Source organism: Pongo pygmaeus, chromosome 19 (genome assembly GCF_028885625.2).
Source record: "Pongo pygmaeus isolate AG05252 chromosome 19, NHGRI_mPonPyg2-v2.0_pri, whole genome shotgun sequence".
NCBI classification, from domain to species: Eukaryota; Metazoa; Chordata; class Mammalia; order Primates; family Hominidae; genus Pongo; species Pongo pygmaeus.
In genome coordinates this window covers 81689624-81708764 of record NC_072392.2, presented here as the reverse complement: position 1 = coordinate 81708764, position 19141 = coordinate 81689624, and the positions used below count along the sequence as shown (strand labels likewise).

Here is a 19141-nt window from a genome sequence, read left to right as displayed (position 1 = left end):
CTGGGATTACAGGCATGAGCCATGGCACCCAGCTGGGACACATCTTTAGTATACTGCATGTAATATTTGGGACATGCTCATGCTGAAAAAACTAACTGAATTTGAATTTTGTTTTGGTTTTGTTTTTTTGAGACAGTCTCACTCCACTGCTTAGGCTGGAGTGCAGTGGCACAATCTCGGCTCACTGCAACCTCTGCCTTCTGGGTTCAAGCAATTCTCCTGTCTCAGCCTCCTGAGTAGCTGGGACTACAGGTGCCTGCCACCTCGCCCAGCTAATTTTTGTATTTTTAGTAGAGACGGGGTTTCACCTTGTTGGTCAGGCTGGTCTTGAACTCTTGACCTCAGGTGATCCACCTACCTCGGCGTCCCAAAGTGCTGGGATTACAGGCGTGAGCCACCGTGCCCGGCCTGAATTTGAATTTAACTGGGAATCCTTTTTTTACTTTTTCCTCTTCTTTCTGAATCTGGTAACCCTCGCAAGGGAGAAGTGACTAGCCAGGTGCCAGGTGGGTCTGCGGCCTGAGTCTCCAGCTCTCTGTTCACATTCTGCCTGCTTCCTTGATGCTTCCAGCTCCTTAAATGCTTTCTGTCAGAGACCAGGGGGCACTCTAGGCCTGGCTTCCCAGCATGCGGAATCCAGGAGCACTCCTACCTCCTAACCCCTGCCCCAGCTGCCCTCTGGATGGTCATGGAAGGCCTGAGGAGGTGATGTTTGAGCTGAGATTTGAGAGAATGTGCCCAGAGATGATCCAGGAAAGAACATCCCATGGAGAGGTGGGAGTGAACTTGGTGCATCTGAGAACAGAAAGGCCAGTGTGGTTCCGCGATGTGGGAAGGGAGTGGAAACGTGGGAAACACAGTCAGCATTTCCTTTTTTTTTTCTTGAGACGGAGTTTCGCTCTTGTTGTCCAGGCTAGAGTGCAATGGCGCGGTCTTGGCTCACCACAACCTCTGCCTCCTGGGTTCAAGTGATTCTCTTGCCTCAGCCTCCGGAGTAGCTGGGATTACAGGCATGCACCACCACACCCGGCTAATTTTGTATTTTTAGTAGAGACGGGGTTTCTCCACATTGGTCAGGCTGGTCTCGAGCTCCCGATCTCAGGTGATCCGCCCGCCTCGGCCTCCCAAAGTGCTGAGATTACAGGCATAAGCACAACTCAGGAGGCCCTGGAACTCATCTTGAGCCACTCAAGAAAGGGCAGGAGGGGTCCTCTCCTTTCCTGCCTTTCCCAAGCTGAAGGACTGCACACTTGTCAGGCTTCCAAGGCAGGAGCTTCGGCAGCAGGAACAGGGTTGCAAGGTAGTCAGTCTGGGTGTCTGTCGTCCTGGGTTGGGGCATCTGGGAACTGGGGCAAGGCCTCCAGGCCCTAGTGCCAGACAGCAGTTTGGTGGCATTGCCTGTTCTTTAAAATGGGTTAGGTGTAGCCATGAGCACCCCCATGCAGCGGATGTGCAGGCGGCTCCCTCAGTCACAACACCCTCACCCACCCCTCCCCACTTGAAGCAGGCCCTTGAGAACACTGCTGGAAGGGAGGCGGCTGCTCTCCCTCCTAAGGGAAAAGCCTGCAGCCCAGTGCTGCTGGGCCGTGGGGTGAGGGGGAAGCCAAAGGGCCCCCATCACCCCTCAGCAGGAATCTCTCCTGGCTTTGGAAGGGGCTGAAGGCCCGGGGCTCTCACGAGGGAACTCAGTCCTGCTCAGCCGATCAGGACTCCTCCTCCACGTCCAGATCCACAGACCAAACAAAGGACATGGCTCAGTTCCACCTTCTATCCACAGGGATTCTGCCTGTTAGCACGCTAAGGAAGCTGTTTCTTACTTTAAATTATCCATTAATTTCCTCCAGCTGAAAAATACTCTAAAATTTTTCTGTTGTTGGAGGGTTTAAGCTTGGTCCCTCTGAGTGGGTGGGCGCTGCTGTGTCGGCCCGTTGTGTCTGCTCGTGGAAGTTGTGCCATGTGCCACGGTGTGCCATGTGCAGCGGACATGCCTGTGCGTCTCGCCTGGCGCTGGAAACGCTGCTATCTGTGTACTAAGCGAGTACTGGATCCCCAGGGCCTATCTTGCCCACTGCCTGTGGGAAGCCCACAGTCTACACAAAGTGCATTCAAGTAAGCAAGTCTCCCTGCCCCCCCGGCCTCACAGAACCTTTGTGCCTGGAGGGCAGGTGGGGGAGGGCGTTCCTGAAAGGAGGCCGGTTTCCCTCTGCGGGGAGGAAACCCCATTTCCCTCCTACCCCTAGGCGCTTAACTACATCTGGCCCGGCATCAGACAGGAAAGAACCCTTTCTTCCCAGCTTGTAGGAAGTCTGAGCTGGGCCCCTTATCTACCCACAGCACTTCCTGGACCGGGGGCCTGGACCGGGCTCCGAAGGGGCTGGCTCCCGGTCTTGGTCTTGGCCTCGGCGCCCTCCTTTCTCTGCGCTTTGGGCAGGGGAAGCTGCGGACAGCAAGGTCTCGGCTTTCGTGAGAGCCTGGTGGAACCGGTGTTCCCCGCCGGCTACTCTGCGGGGGCGGCGGTTAGTCCCGGCCTTCCCGGCAGTATCGTCTCCCCGGTGGGGGCTGGGGAGGTGCCCCCAGGGCTCCCGGAGCGGCGGCGTGGCCAAGGCCCGAACCGGGTCTGACATCTAGTGGCCTCCTGGGCCCGGGCGGGGCGAGGGCAGGGCAGGGAAGAAGGTGGCGGGCAGAAGGGGAGGCGTGGAGCGAGAAAATCAGGAAGCGCGGGGCCAAGCCGGGGAAGGGCGGCGGGTCTCGCCCCTGGCACCCGCTCTCCTCGGGTCCCGTCCCGTCCCCCAGGCCTGGCCGACCCCAGGTACTTCCGTGCGCAGTCGGGGCTCGCCCGGGCGAATCCCGTGGCCCTCGAGGCAGGCCCGGGGGGGCTCCCGGCCCTCCACCACCTCAGGCCGCAGACCCCACGCACCCCCGATCATGGGGGCCCCGGAGGGGGGTCGCAAGGCCGGGCTCACGGTGGCCGCGGTTCATCCACGTGCGGGCCCGGAGCTGGCAGGGCCCGGTCCCGAGCGTGGCCGCAACCGCGGGGACCTGGCACTTGCGGGGCAGCCCCGGGGGCCGCGTGCGCCATTTCCGGCCTCGGAGACACCGCCCAGCCAGCCGCCCGGTTGCCATGGCGACGCCGTCGCGCCACGGCCCGCGGAACCTGCCGAGCGACCGGGGCGCGGCGCGGGGAGGCTGGCGGGACGCTCGGGTAGGCGAGGTAGGCGGCCGGGCTGAGGGTGGGAGCGGAGCGCGCAGGGGTGCGGGGAGGGGGCGGCCCAGGTGAGCCCCGACTGCGCAGGGAGGAACAGCGCCGGGCTCGCACCTGCCCCCGCGGCCGCGCACCGGACTGCGGCGCCGACCCGCACCCTGGGCCCGAGGGCTGCAGGGCTCGCCCTCCCTCTGGGAGCCGCAGTCTCTCCCAGTCCAGGCGGCCCCTGCCCTGGCCTGCCCGGGTGCCCGGTCTCTGCTGAAGTTAGAACCGAGACCCCCGCTTGCTGGTGACCCCGAGTTTGGATCTTTGCTCCTGCGCCGCGTTCTAGAGCAAGGTAGGGTGCAAGTGGACCAACCAGTCTTTGCCACGGCTGCCCTCTTGAAATCTGAAACCGGAGCCACCGCCTCTTGCCCTGAGCAGGGCCCGGGCTGCAACGTGGAGCCACAGGTCCCCGCCTGTGTCTCCCGACGCCCCCAGCTTCTGAGCGCGAGGGTGGGAGTTTCCCGAGTGGGAAAGCCCCACGCCTTCAGTGGCCTCGGTGGCCCTGTGGTCGGTCTGGCCGGTGCCAACTGCGCTGAGGGCGGAGCTGCCGCCACCTTGACACCTGGGAGATGGCAGGGCCACCCTTCTTCCCTCCCTGCGCCGTCCCCGACTGTATCACGGAGCGAGGATCATCCGTGTGGATCTGGGGTCCCCTTCCCAGACTTCTCCTTTCTGGTCGCCCTCCTCCTCTCATTCATTCCACCTTGGCAGCCTTTGTGGATTTGCTGACTCCGTAAATGAAGTTACATCTAGGGCGCCTAGATTCTGCCCCTGTGTTTTAATAGCTAATGAAAAAAAAAAAAAAAAAAAGCATTGCCACCTCTGGGTGCCTGGATTTCTCCTGGTGAAATTTGATGGAGGTAGGCAGGAAAATACGAGGCGGCGGCAGCCCCACCTCCTTGCATGAGGAGCCTCCTAGAGCTGGAGGTGGAACCACCCTCCTTGTCCCACTCCTTTTCTTTCTTGCTTTATTGTTTTCTTGCTTTCCTTCCTTTCCTTCCTTCTTTTTTTTTGAGATGGAGTCTTGCTCTGTTGCCAGGAGGCTGGAGTGCAGTGGGCAATATCAGCTCACTGCAACCTCCATCTTCCGGGTTCAAGCGATTCTCCTGTTCCAGCCTTCCTAGTAGCTGGGATTACAGGTGTGTGCCACAACACTCAGCTAATTTTTGCATTTTTAGTAGAGACGGGGTTTCACCATGTTGGCCAGGCTGGTCTCGAACTCCTGACCTCAAGTGATCTGTCTGCCTTGGCATCCCAAAGTGCTAGGATTACAGATGTGAGCCACCATGCCCAGCCTTGTCCTACTACTTTTCTGCTCTCACCACTTTTCCTTGGCAGGCAGAGCTTGGGCTCCTGCTAATACCCGGGGGTTCAGTGGCATTAGATGGCATTGGTGGAGGGGAATGAGAAATTAACCCCCTCTAAAAGCATAGCTTCACTGGGAAAAAGCACTCTACTGTCTGAGCAATTCATAAATGAATTTTGGGAATATACAATGTCACAGATTAAAAGCAGACCATCCTGTGTTCTTCCAGCCCCAGGAGCTTCTGCTTGGTGTGCGGGGGCTAATGGTGGACAGCAAGGGAGCGTGGATTTATTAGCGATGGCTGCCATCTGGCTCTCTGTGGCCCCAAACCTCATGTGTCAGCAGTGCGACTCTTCCTAAGGTGCTCTTAGGACCAGATTTCGTTTGTGTAAGATTGCTCTTTGATGGAATGCCTACTTTGTGGCAGGCACTGTGCTGGGGGCTGGCACACGTTTATCTGCTTACTCTTTCTGTGTTCAATAAGGTAGATCCAGATATCCTCCCACTTTATAGATTAGGAAGCAGGCTTGGAGAAGGGACTTGGCTTGTTCAGGAGCTGATGGTTATAAATAGTGAGCCTGTTTTGAAATCACATCTCTCTAACCTGGGCTGCGCTGGGCCTTTCATGGGCCGTTGGCCCTCTGGCCTTCATGGGCCCCTTCTTCCATAAAAAAAATAATAACAATTGGCCCGGCGCAGTGGCTCATGCCTGTAATCCCAGGACTTTGGGAGGCTGATGGGGCGGGCAGATCACAAGGTCAGGAGTTCGAGACCAGCCTGGCCAACATGGTGAAAGCACGTCTCTACAAAAGATACAAAAAATGAGCGAGGCATGGTGGCACACGCCTGTAATCCCAGACTCGGGGAGTCTGTGGCAGGAGAATCGCTTGAACCCGGAAGGCGGAGGTTGCGGTGACCCAAGATCTTGCCATTGCACTCCAGCCTGGGCAACAGGGCGCGACTCCATCTCAAAAAAAAAAAAATTAATAAAAATTATATTTTACAACTGCATTGGTGTAAAGACAAGTATAATCCAGACTGGATTACAATTAATTTTAAAAACAAAACTTTTAGGGCAGGCTCATGTCTGTCTTTAATCCCAGAGCTTTGGGAGGCTGAGGCAGGAGGACTGCTTGAGACCAGGAGTTTGAGACTAGCCCGCGCAACATAGTGAGACCCTATCTCTCCAAAAAAAGAAAAAATTAACTGGGCATTTTAGCATAGCTATAGTTCCAGCTACTTGAGAGGCTGAAGTGGGAGGATTCCTTGAGCCCAGGAGTTCGAGGCTGCTGTGAGCTATGATGATGCCATCGTATTCCAGCCTGGGTGACAGAGGTAGACACTGTTTCCAAAAAAAAAAAAAAATTAATTAAAATAAGTTTTAAAAAATTGCAACATTTTCCTCAACCTTAAATGTTCATTTTTTTCTTCTGATTTCCATGGAAATGGAAACATTTTGGTTTGTAAGCATTGGGAGCCCTTTGTCTTGTGGGAGAAAGGAGCTCAGTGTTTGACTTCAGGCTCTGCTGCTTCCTGGGTACCTAGTTCCTTGGTACCTGGTCCAAGCAGCCTAGATGCCCGGGGTCCCTGGGCTGCCTGGGCCAGGACAGCTGCCCTAGGAGAAATGGAAATGCAGCCCTTGCGGCTTGTTCACCCTCCTGTAATGCCTTCTCTCTTACCCTTTGTTCAGGGCCTGGTGTCTCTGCATGTACCAGGGCTTAGTGCCATGCTGGTACCAGCATGGGGAGGATGCAGGAGGACTGGCAAGGGATGGGGAGCACCTCCTGGGAAGCCCCTTCTTCCTGGGGCTACTGGGGTGCTAAGAAAGTACCCTAATAGCTCACACCACACTTTGCTTTCTCCTTCATCACCTGCTAGGACGTTCTAGGGCAATTGAGCTGTTTTCCCCTTCACCCATCAAGAAGAGATATCGGCCTTTCCCTAGTCACAATCTTTCCTAACTCAATTCAAACCCTGCTGTTGATAAGGAGGGCTGTAGCCAGCCCAGGCTGCCCGCTTCCCAGCCTCCCCTGCTCCGCCTTCCGTCCCCGAGGCTGTGCACCATGTGCAGTGTCTGGTCCCCAATAATGAGATTAGTCCTGGTTGCCTTTTAATAAAATGCAGTGGGCTCGGGGAGGAAGAGCGATGCTCGGCTCGGTGAAGCTCTGCGGGTCATGCTGTCCTTGATGCGCTGATTGCATTAAGTGGATTCTGGCTGCAGGTGGGGTGAGTGGGTGGGGACGAGGGTAACGCTCACAGCTCTAAGCTCCAGAAACTGCCAGAGATCTGTCACCCTTATCCTGAGCTGTCACAGAGGAAGGCAAGTGTCTGTGTGAGGGGCTATGTGAGCTCCCTCTGGTTGCGAGGTTCTGGTCTGCAGGGCAATGGAGCCCTTGGGGGTGGGGAGTGGCAGCTTCCAGGCCTTGAAGCTGCTGCCCACAGTTCTGCTCTGAGAACACAGAGGGCCCAAGAACAGCCAGTGTCCCAGGGCCACCCAGTGAGGAGGGAAGGGCGAGAAGAGAGTATTCTCGCTGTCAAGACTGGGAAATGAGGGCCACGATTCAAAGCCTTGCTTCTTAGGGAGAAATCTCATCCAATGTCCAGGTTTGGAAATGCAGCAGACCCATTTGTGCGTGGGTCAGATTCTGTCCAGGATATCAGAATGTCTATCCCTGTACATCCCCACCTCTGGCATGGGACACAGCCCTTCCCTGCACACAAATGGGTTATCAATTATGTCCAATGAATGGCCTCACAAGAGCCCTGTTGCGGAAGGGATCTTCCGCTTATCTCCTGTAAAGCACAGAGCCACGCTCAGAACCTATGGACTGCGGTCGCCTGCAGGCCAGCCACGGGCTTTCCTTTCATCCTCACACTTAGATTTTGAAGCCTCGCCTTTGAATCAGAAGCAGGCCGCTGTCATTCCAGAGGCCGCGGTTCATCTCTGGCTTCCTCCCAGATGCCCAGGTGCCCCGGGTGCCTGGGCTCTCTGGGCCAGGACACCCGCCTTAGGAGCAGATGGAAATGCAGCTTCCTCGGCTTGTTTGCCCTCCTGTAACCCCTTCCCTTTCGCCTTCGGTCAGGGCCTGCTGTCTTGCACGCCCCAGTGCTTAGTGCCATGGTGGAACCGAGGTGGGGAGGACGCAGGAGGACTGGCACAGGAGGGGGGGCTCCGCCCGGGGGCTTCCCCTGCGTCAAAGCAGCTTCCTCAGTGAGCTCCAACACAGACCCTTGCTGGCTTCAGTCTCTGGAAAGCCTGACAGCACCACCCTAGTTCCTGGGCCTTGGAAAGGCCAAAGCCACGAGCAGGCAGCCACTGTTCGGCAGGAGAGCTAGAGACGCTGTTGCCCACAGACATCAAAGCAGGGGTGCCATCTTCCGTGTGCACGCTGGGATGGGTCTTGGAGGCCCAGATTAGCTCCTGGCTTGAATTTGTACCACTCTTGCCTGAAAATTGCGTCTGCACCGAAGCTCATCTGCATGCCCCTTGAGGGCAGGGACCAGGCCCCCTCTGTGTGGCCCCCCAGCACCTGGCCGAGTGCGGGTGGCTGTGGGTCGAGTTGAGCTGCTATTTGCTGATGGGAATTTGGGGGCATGTCGCTTGTCCTCGTTGAGCCTCCATTTCCTGGCCTGTCAAATTGGGGCAATGCTCCTGTTATCCACACAGTGTCATTTACGGGTGACATGAGAGATGGCATGAAGTGCCCAGCACAGAGCAGGTGCTCACAGGCTGTTGGGTCCCCACCCTACTGACACACCAAGCACACGTCTGCCCTGCCATGGTGGGGAGCAAACAACGTTATGGTTCCGACTCCCCGGGAGGCCAGGCCGGGCATTTCACTGTAGGATTTTGAAGCCGCAAGCAGTCGTCGCTGCTAGAAGAGAGCCTGGCTCTGATGTCCGCTGTCTCCCAGGGAGCCTGATGGGAAGGAAGGAGTGGGCAGTGGCCCTTCGCTCTGCTGGCCTCTCCTGCCCTTTGTACTCCACGAGGCGTGAGGAAGTTGCCAGGTCACCCAGCAGAGGGAGGGGTGATGTCCCCTCTGTTCTTCCTAATTTGTAGCTAATCAGATTCTGCCTGCAGCCAGGCTCTCTGGGGATGAATCTAATAAAGGAGGCGGCGACCTGGAGAGGAGGACAGACGACAAGTGACCGGCAGGGACAACACTTCTTTCAGTACATTTTCCTGTTAGACTTGGGGTACTAGAGACCCAAAGATTCCCAAGGAGGAGCGAGAGCGTCCCTGCCTTCGAGGAGCAGACAGGGCACCGCGAGGGTAAGGAGGCTCCGGGAGAGCCTGGGGACAGAGTGATCTGCCCACCGCGGTGCCTGAGGAGTGGAGGCAGGGGTGTGGGGCCCGCAGCAGGGAGCCAGGCTGGGCCATGTCCTTGGATTCTGTGAGCGCAGGCGTCTCCTCTAGAGGGCCTAGCAGGAACAGTGGGGGCTGCAGATGGAAACGGGCAGGCTCATGCCATGCAGTTGGCATTTCACTGGCACTCGGGGCCACTTGCGCAGGGGACAGTATGACCTGGGGAGCTGGCTTTGTCCCTGGCGTGTCTGTCACGTTGAAGAGGGAGAAGCTGCAGGCCTTGACTTGGGTGGGGCAGTGAGGATGCTCAGGAGGGAAGTGAGGGGAGGGGTCCCAGCATGTGGCGGCCTGGGCAGCCTTCTGTGAAGGAGCTGAGGTGTCACCTGGGCCCGGAAGAAGGGCAGCCCCGCTAGCTAGTGGGGAGGGCATGAGAGAACTTGGTGACAACGGGAGAGGAGGTGACTTGGGACGAGCTAGGTTTGAAGCGTCTGTGGGATGTCCAGGTAGAGGTGATTAGTGAACTGTCAGAAATGGGGCTTGAATTTGGGGTGGTGGGGACAGAACTGATATCCGTGTAGGTGACAGATAAGGACAGAGGCAGGAGTTCCAAAAATAGGATTTATTGTTGGCTGGGGCTTCTGGAATCCCGTATTCCCGTCCATCCTGGGAATGCGGATTGGGGCTATGTTTCTGGGAGATGATTTGATGGAATGTGTCAGAAGTCTAAAACAGAACCTAGCCCTTGTTTCAGGATTCCCTGCAGAGAAGTTTGCAGATGACCACATCCTGTTGTTTATTTGGTGGAAAACTGAAGTTGAAAGCTAGCTAAATGCTGAACAATGGGAACTAGTTGGCTAAAAAATGGCCGTGCCATGCAAGAGTGTGAGGTTACGAAAATGATGATGTGGGCGCGTATCCATTGACACAAACATCCATGTGTGCTACGCCCTCAGTTAAAAAGCAGGTTAGAAAATGGAATAAATGATCCTGCTTCTATAAAAGGATGCATATGTGTTTTAAGAAGAAGGTGTGTGAGGATATAGATCAAATTCTGATGGCCTGTCATTTTACCTTTTTTGCTGATCCATATTCTACTGCAGTGCGTGTGGATTATTAACACACACACACCCTTTTTTTTTTAATTAAAAAAAATTTTTTTTTGAGACAGAGTCTCATTCTGTCACCCAGGCTGGAATGCAGTGGCGCGATCTTGGCCCACTGCAAACTCTGCCTACTGAGTTCAAGGGATTCTAGTGCCTCAGCCTCCCAAGTAGCTGGGATTACAGGTGTGAGCCACCATGCCCGGCTAATTTTTATATTTTTAGTAGAGATGGGGTTTCACCATGTTGTGGCTGGTCTTGAACTCCTGGCCTCAGGTGATCCACTTGCCTTGGCCTCCCCAGGTGCTGGGATTATAGGTGTGAGCCATCGCGCCTGGCCCACACACACACCCCCCCCCTTTAATGGTGCAGTTGCCAACAGTTGTCCGATGTGGCAGAGAGAATTGGGGAGCAGAGAAGGAGCCCATCACTGGGAGGGACTGAAAACCAGCTCCTGGGCACTGCAGGGCAGATCGTGTGCCGGGTGTGAAGGGGGTCAGTGCCACTGTGCTGGCCACTGTCCCCCTAGTTCTGATACAGTTGCTGCCAGGAGAGGCTGGACCGTGGCGAGGGGCCAGTGGGGAACCGGGGCGGGGTGGGGGGCAGCAGCAGTGCTCTGGGGTCTGCTTGTGGTGGCCATGGTGGTGGCCATGGTGGTGGCAGTTGCAGTGGCAACTGTGGGCCATGGCAGCACTTTTCCGTGGCGCACAGGCGGCTGCCGGGTGAGGGGAGAGCAGGCGAGGCCCCGCTTGTTCTCCTCCCGCCGCCTCTCTTCCCATCCCCAGCTGCTGGGTGCTCTCCTGCCTGGCATGAAGCTGTGCAGGCACTGGGCACTCCCTTGGGCTCCTAGCGGGGCCTTCTCATTCCTGCTTCCCTAGGAACCACCCGCTCTCCTTTCCTCCTGGAGGGCCACGTGGGGCCGAGCACTGGGACAGCCGTGCTGAGCTCTACCCGGCCCCTTCGCAGGCCTCGTTTCTGGGGGCCTTCAGTTTTGGAAACCTCCCTGAGGGCCCCTCTAGAGTGCGGGTCCGCCCCGCCCCGGGTGTGGAGGGGAAGTGCCCTGTCCCTGTGTGCTGACAGGTCCCTGTGTGCAGCATGGTCAGGGCACTTCTACTCTGCAGGCGCGGCCGGGTGGGGAGCGGGGCGGGGGGCGGGCGGGGGTGTGGGGGGAGCGGGGCTGGCTCTCCTGGGTGTGGGGTGGGGAGGCCTCCTCATCGCCAGCATGGAGTTAAAAACCAGGATGGGGGAGGGAGACTTCCCATTTCTCCCGGAGATGTACTTCATGATGGTCTGCAGAAAAGGTGTGACCAGCCCCTTCCTTCCCGTCATGGAGCGCGCTTGCCTGTGTAACTCACCTGTAAAGACCACCCAGGGAAGGCCAGGGCCTCATGAAACAGAAAACAAAGCCAGGCACTGGGCCCTTGCGCTCACTAGAATTTGGGGTATCTTTCCTTGCACCCTCACCGCATATGGAACTCCTGGCGTCGTGTCCCAGGTCACGCCTGTCCCTGTGGGGAGGCTGGGCCCCTCCCCCCAGCCACTCCCGAGACTTGAGACCTCTGCCCCAGGACGATGGATGGGAAGGGGCTTGCTGGTAGGAGAGCCAGCGCTGCTTCCAGCGGGAGCCTCGGGGGAGGGTGGCGGGGCCGCCATGGCGGGAGCCGCGCCGCATCTCAGGCGCAGTCTCTAGGGGCTGTGCTCATCTGTGGGGGGGGACATGTGCATCTCGGGGGGCTGCTTGCATCTGGGGGTGCTGTGTGCATCTCGCGTGGGCTGTGCCCATCTAGCGGGGTGGCTGTGCGCATCTGGAGGGGGCTGTGCGCAACCCGGGGGGGTGTTGCGCGCATCTAGCAGGGGCGGCTGTGCGCATTTCAGGGGGGGGCTGTGCGTATCTGGGGGGACTGTGCGCGTCTTCGGGCGTGTGTACATCTCGGGGGGCCTGTACGCATCTTGCGGGGCTGTGTGCATCTCAGGGGCTCTGTGCGCATCTCGGGGTGCTGTGCGCTCCTCCTCTGAGCTCTGCTTTTTCTTGTAGCGTTTGCCTCAGCATGGAGGGCGGGGCCGCGGCATCCACCCCCGCAGCGCTGCCTTACTACGTGGCCTTCTCCCAGCTGCTGGGCCTGACCTTGGTGGCCATGACTGGCGCGTGGCTCGGGCTGTACCGAGGCGGCATTGCCTGGGAGAGCGACCTGCAGTTCAACGCGCACCCCCTCTGCATGGTCATAGGCCTGATCTTCCTGCAGGGAGATGGTGAGTCCCATGGGCCGCTCCTCTCTGCCCGGGCTTGTGGGGGTCCCTGAGAGGCAGTTTGCAGGGGTCTTGTCATCCCTGCGGTCTCTTCTGGTTGGACAAATCTAAGATTCTAGAAAAGACAGAGACAGAAGCTGGTTCAGAGCCTGGAGAGATGGAATCCAAACCCAGGCTCTGAGGTTGGTGGGTGGCAGCTCCTCTCCAGCCTGGTCCAGCATTTTCACCTCGTTTCCACACACAGCATCCAAGGCGGGCACTTCATGCAGCAGAGGGAAAGGAATGAGGCTCCGAGCCAGGCCCTGCTGCAGGGGTGGTTTGAATTGAGGGAAAAAAAGTAACCATATGTGAGAATTTGTATGCGTGTGTGCGCGCATGTGTGTTGTTGGTCTTGGACTTGGCAGAGCTACAGCGCCTCCCCCTGGGGCAGGAGCAAGGCAGTGCTTGGCCTCCACCTGCCTCCAGGCCAGGGATCCAGGAAGCGGGATCTGCATCCGGTTGACCCGCTCTTCCTAGAGGTGGTCCTGGTGACAGCCACCCCTGAGCAGCAGAAAGCTAAGAGGCATTCCTCACGTGACCTGGCCTTGCCCACCTCTTCTGGAGGCGAGAGATCAGGCTGGGATCACAAGGTTCTGCTTGGGAGCCAGGGGCCTGCTTGCTAGGAGTAGGACCATCTGCCCAGGCTTAGGTGGGGGCCTGTGTGAGGAGCCACGTGGCTAACAGGTGAACTCGGAGGCTGCTTGTTGCCTCAGTGTGACCAACAGTGGACCTCAAACACAGCCTGGAATTTGCAGGACACCTGACAAGAAGGTGGGTGGGGTGGGTGTCTACTGGGCCGGGCAGCTCCTTTAGGTGGGGACGAGGGCAGAGGCGCTGCCTTCACTGCCTGTCCTGGTGGTGGGGACTGTGGGGCAGCCTCCCGCCCTGCCCTCTTTGTGCACAGCTGGGGGAGTTTGGAGGGTGGGGGAGGGGTGTTAAGGTGCACACAGCCCTAGGTGCCCTCAGAGAAGGCCAGGAGCTGCCCAGGGTCCCCAGGGAACCTGGCTTTCTCCTCTGGTTCCTGCAGCTAGGCTCCTGTTACAAGCCGTCAGCTCACATCACCTCTCAACCAAGGTGCCTCCTTGCTGCTGGGGCAGGAGGCCTCATGCGCAGGCGGATGCACTCACGTTCCCTCTCTCACCTCCCACAGCCCTGCTGGTTTACCGTGTCTTCAGGAACGAAGCTAAACGCACCACCAAGGTCCTGCACGGGCTGCTGCACATCTTTGCGCTCGTCATCGCCCTGGTTGGTGAGTTCCCGGGCGCGGCCTTCCCCGCCCCCTGCCTGCCTCTTCAGGTATGGCAAACAGCCGCTTCACCTGCTCTGTTCCCTCCCCAGAGCCGTGATGGGCCCGCCCCCACCCCAAACATCCCCTGCAGGGCCACTAGGTGCTGGCAGCCGTCGAGCTGGGACTAAAGCCCAGAAGTCCCGCTAGCTGGTTCCCTTGGGTCGTCTTACACCTTCCTTTTCCACGTCCAACCCTGTCCTCATATGACCTGTCTCTGGCCCAGGCTTGGTGGCGGTGTTCGACTACCACAGGAAGGAGGGCTACGCTGACCTGTACAGCCTACACAGCTGGTGCGGGATCCTTGTCTTTGTCCTGTACTTTGTGCAGGTGAGTCCTTCCAGCACCCCGGGCCTACCAGGGAGGTGGGAGGGGGAGGGGAGCTGGGCTGAAATGTGCCTCATGGAAGGGCCTGATTTCTGGGGTACATGCAGGTGAGACAGCTGCCTTCCCAGGCCTGTGTGGGTGCAAAGCTAGGATTGGCGGCCAAGGGTGCCCAGCTCCCAGGCGCCCCATGGCTGACTCAGCACGTTTGGCCACAAGCCCAGCTTTCCAAGTATGCCAAGGCCTCAAGCGTTGGGGGACCGGTCCCTTGTCCCTAAGCGCTTAGTGCTCCTCCCACCACTGTGCTGAAGAGGGAGGAAACCAGGCAGGGCTGAGGGGCTCACAGTCACCTCGTGGGCATGTGGGTGTGGGCCTGGGCCGACCTCGGCTGCTGGGGTGTCCGGCTGCCCTGTCCCGGAACCGCCTCCTTTCCTCCTAGTGGCTGGTGGGCTTCAGCTTCTTCCTGTTCCCTGGAGCTTCGTTCTCCCTGCGGAGCCGCTACCGCCCACAGCACATCTTCTTTGGTGCTACCATCTTCCTCCTTTCCGTGGGCACCGCCCTGCTGGGCCTGAAGGAGGCACTGCTGTTCAAACTCAGGTGAGTGTCCTGGGTGGGAGAGGGCAGGGCCTGGGCCACCCTTGCACAGACCTCACCCTGCCCTCGGCTTCCCCAGCTGTGGCTTCCTGAGCCGCCTCTCGTGGCCTCACAACTGGTGGCTGTAGATGCTTGCTACGATGTGGGTGCGTGGGGCTTGGCTTTGGTTAGCTTTCTTGATTTTATCCTTTCAAAGAAACTTCTGGGCTATGGGCACCCTATTTATTCCCACCATGCAGCAGGATCTGCAGGACAACTGCTTAGAGCTAGAATATTGATCTAGATTTTCACATTACCCATCTCTTTCTGTCTCTGAGCCATAGCTGGAGATTGCTGGTTGGGGGCGGGGGGATGGTTGTTCTCTTCAGGCAGGGTAGGGAGGCAGGGGCTGGTGCTGGAATCCCCATGGCATCTTTAAGGCCCAGGATACGAAGGGCATTTGGCCTAATTGTGACCCCTTGGGCAGCTTCTCCCTTCCTCTCACCCCTGCAGGGACAAGTATAGCGCGTTTGAGCCCGAGGGTGTCCTGGCCAATGTGCTGGGCCTGCTGCTGGCCTGCTTCGGTGGGGCGGTGCTCTACATCTTGACCCGGGCCGACTGGAAGCGGCCTTCCCAGGCAGAAGAGCAGGCCCTCTCCATGGACTTCAAGACGCTGACGGAGGGAGACAGCCCCGGCTCCCAGTGATGCGCCCGTCCGGCCCTGGGGGTTCGCGGGGTGTCTTCTTGCCCGCCCCTGCTGAGGCGTCTTCAGGACTGCAGGCTCTGGAAAGTGGCTCTGGCAGCAGGCGGGCGCGTGGGTGCAGCTGCATCTATTTGAGTGCTGCTTTCTGGGGTCAGGTCTCCGCCTCCTCTGCTTCTCCTTTCTCCGCTGCTATAGACCAGTTCATTGTGTGTAGCTCCCGTGTCTCTGTTGCCCCCTTCAGTGCAGAAGGCTTTGGGTAGGACTTCGGGTGTTCAGTCCTGGTCGCAGAGCACAGATCTTTAAAGAAGCGAGAGAGGAGGCCCCACCCTCCCAGCAGCAGATGCCTGGGGCAAGGCCAGGGGAAACTGGGGGGGCCTCAGGGACAGGCCTGGAAAGGCCACGATGGCTGCTGAATTCAAACAAGGAGTCCCTCCAGCCCGAATAACACGTGGCACAAATGGGCCCGGCCTTTGGCAGAGGAGCAAGTGATACGATGTGTAAAGTATGTTGGTGGTGAGAGCAAGGTTCCCCAGGAGAGGGGAGGGACTGGCCCCTGGGAAGCTCTGAGATGAGGCTGTGGCCCAGCTGTAGTCCTGACCTTCCTCTTCTTTAACCCTTTAGCCCTAGGACGGCTTTGGTGGGAGAGGGGATAGAAGCCCATGATTTCAGACAGACTGTCTTGGCAGATGCAGGCGGGCCTCCTCCCAGGCTGCTCTAGACATGGGGGTTGGGGATGGGGGGCACCTTGCAGCCCCTTCCTGCTGGGGCTCCCTCCTTGTAGCACCCCCCTTGCGGCTCAGCTCTGGTTTCCTCTCCCAGGCTCACCCAGGCTCTGCTCAGGCTGGGAGGCAGAGGGCACAAACCTTAGAATTTTTTAAATGAAAAACCGTCTCTGCTGGCTGTGGCTGGAGCCCCCCGGGGCTGCCGGAGCTGCTGCCTCTGTTCTGGAGGACAAGCCTTCTCCTTATCTGGTGCCCATCTTTCCAGGAAGTCAGGACAGAGTCAGAACTAGAGTCATCCCCCGTGGTGTCTGCACATCACTCCAGCCCCATAAAGAGTGTCATGTTAGCTGAGTCACCATTTGGCTTTGGCCTGGAAATAGTGTGATTAGAACACTGATCGTATGCGAGGCCAGGAGATCGAGACCATCCTAACACAGTGAAACCCCGTCTCTACTAAAAATACAAAAAAATTAGCCAGGCGTGGTGGCGGGCGCCTGTAGTCCCAGCTACTTGGGAGGCTGAGGCAGGAGAATGGTGTGAACCCGGGAGACGGCGCTTGCAGTGAGCTGAGATCGTGCTACTGCACTCCAGCCTGGGCGACAGGCTCAAAAAAGAAAAAAAAAAGAACATTGATCATGTGCTTCTTGGATCTGGTGACTGTTCTCTCCCTGTTTTCCTTGTTTTTGGGGGTTTGAGGAGCATGGCTTAGCTTGAGACAGACACAGACACAGTGTACTTCAGTGAAGGGCTTAATACACAATTTCCAAACCTGACGACTCTTCTTGTAATGGCTGCCCTTTTCCTGCCTGAGGCCATCTTAGAGAAAGGGGCCAGTCTTCTCTAATGCTCAGATTTCCCATAGTTGGCTTTTGCTGTGGCTCTTGCCTCAGGCAGTGTCATTTCTGGGAGCAGGTGGTTGTAGTCCAGGCCCCTCCCCAGCAGGGTCTGCCCAGGCTCCTTCGAGCCCCTTTCCCTGCCCCCTCTCAGCCTGTCCGGATGACAGTGTTCACCTCCTGTTTAGACTGTACACTCTTCAGGGGTAGGGGTGCCATCAGTTCTTCAATCAGCTGGCACACACTTGTATAGTGAAATGTTTACCTGTGGGAAAACTCCGCCTTAGACAAACTACCAAAGTACAATCGTGTCTCTCCCTAGCCGGAATGCTACAGAGAGAAATGGAACCTTAGATTTGCAACAAAAGTCTGTAAACTGGTCTGTTTGCCAAAGTGAACACTGGATGACTAAGGAGCTGAAGAAGGCCCCCAGAAGCAGATTTGTGGTGGGTTATTTTATTTTGCCTGTGGCCGACCTTCTGTGAAATACAATGTGCTGTTGTTGGTGCAACAGATGATTCAATAAATGTCTACAGCAGACCTCTCGCCTGTTATCTTCCTTTACTGTGGTAATAAAAGGAGCCAAAGCTTTTAGCAGCCAGACACATGACGTTAGCTCTAGGCCTGAGAGAAATTGAATATCCGCAGGCTGGGCACAGAAGGTAAAGTGATGAGTGATATCGATCATGGCCTAGGGTCTGAAAAGGCCCAGCAGTTGTCCAGTCCCGACCCAGCAGAGGCAGTGTTTCCACATGGTTAGATAAGCCCTTTGCTCTCAGCCTGAGAGGGTGGCCTGGAGGGCGGAGCTGCAAGAGCCTGATAAGAGCCTTGGCAAGGAGGGTCCCCCAGTGTTTAATGGACCCCTTTCCCTTTGAAATCGGTCTTTTTGATCCTTAAGAAGAGGAGCAAGGCTTTTGGAACAAGCTGAGATTCCACTTTAGATCCACGTACGTGGCTCAGGCAGAAGGTGAGTTGTTTTTGGCAAATTTGGGTGGGATCACACTGTGTGCTTTGTGCCTTGTCACTTAAAGCAGTGGTCCCCAACCTTTTTGGCAGCAGGAACAGGTTTTGTGGAAGACAATTTTTCCACAGACCAGGGCTGGGGCTGGGGGATAGTTTTGGGATGATTCAAGCACATTACATTTATTGTGCATTTTATATTATTACATTGTAATATATAATGAAATAATAATTATACAACTTACCATAATGTAGAATCAATGGGAGCCCTGAGCTTGTTTTCCTGCAACTAGACAGTCTCATCTAGGGGTGATGGGAGACAGTGACAGATCATCAGGCATTCGATTCTCCTAAGGAGCATGCAACCTAGATCCTTCGCGTGCGCAGTACACAGTAGGGTCTGCACTCCTATGAGAATCTAATGCTGCAGCTGATCTGACAGGAGGTGGAGCTCAGGTGGTCAAGCTCACTCGCTGCTGCTCACCTCCTACTGTGCGGCCAGGTTCTAACAGCCACAGACCCATACTGGTCTGTGGCCCTGGGGCTGGGGACCTCTGACTTAAAGCAATTTAAAAACTCACCAGAGCTCACTATTTAAAGGGACCCAACAGCAAATCCTTTAATAAGGTAACAGGAGTCCCTGCTTCCCCGCATTGGTCTCAACTTTGTCTTCTGTATTGTAGCTGGTCTGTAACGTGTAGGAGCCAGAGCGGAGAGGTCTTTCCTTAGGGCACCTGTAGAGTTCCTCCTGATTCAACGCTTCCGTGTGGACCTTTATTTTTATTTTTTATTTTATTTTTTTGAGACAGAGTTTCGCTCTTGTTGCCGAGGCTGGAGTGCAATGGCGCAATCTCAGCTCGCTGCAACTTCAGCCTCCCGGGTTCAAGTGATTCTCCTGTCTCAGCCTCCTGAGTAGCTGGGATTACAGGCATGCGCCACCACACCCAGCTAATTTTTGTATTTTTAGTAGAGGTGGGGTTTCTCCATGTTGGTCAGGCTGGTCTCGAACTCCCTACCTCAGGTGATCCACCCGCCTTGGCCTCCCAAAGTGCTGGGATTACAGGTGTGAGCCACCACGCCCAGGTGAGTGTGGACCTTTATTTACTGAAAAGCATTCAAAGCACATGGCTTGATACATGTCACAAACTTGTTCCTCAGTCAGCATCTCATTTGTTTTTTTTGTTTGTTTTTTTTTTGCACCAGCCTCTGAGTCTTATGGGTCTCTGTGAATACTGAAGTGATCCCAGTCACCAAGGGATGATGCCTCCCTCTCCAGAGAGCCACTTCACCTCTTCCTTTACGAATCTCTGGCTGGATAACAGCAGGGACCTCATTTTCTTACTGGGGTCCCAAAGCGACTCCTCTTGACTGTGGCATAGAGTTATTTCTCCAAACAAGCACACAGCATTTCCCACGCCATCCTCCTGGACCCAGCGCCTGCACTCCGTGGGGCGCCATTCGGGTTGCTTGCTCTTTTCAGACCATCCCTTCTGAGA

At 56.8% G+C, this 19141-nt stretch overlaps 1 protein-coding gene across 7 annotated transcripts; it reads left to right on the top strand.

Moving 5' to 3' along the window:
- The first annotated feature begins 466 nt into the window (after window positions 1–466).
- On the top strand, window positions 467–17225 carry LOC129017933 (transmembrane ascorbate-dependent reductase CYB561). 7 transcript variants are annotated; one of them, XM_054458943.1, is made up of 6 exons: window positions 467–2516; window positions 11995–12209; window positions 13396–13494; window positions 13757–13860; window positions 14294–14451; window positions 14941–17225. In XM_054458943.1, the coding sequence occupies exons 2-6, from the start codon at window positions 12008–12010 to the stop codon at window positions 15131–15133; spliced, it is 756 nt and encodes a 251-aa protein (XP_054314918.1). In that variant the 5' UTR covers window positions 467–2516; window positions 11995–12007; the 3' UTR covers window positions 15134–17225. The 7 variants fall into 7 exon arrangements, with proteins under 7 accessions (XP_054314918.1, XP_054314914.1, XP_054314913.1 ...); XM_054458939.2 differs by lacking the exon at window positions 467–2516 and adding an exon at window positions 2673–2809; XM_054458938.1 differs by lacking the exon at window positions 467–2516 and adding an exon at window positions 3104–3211.
- Window positions 17226–19141: the final 1916 nt, after the last annotated feature.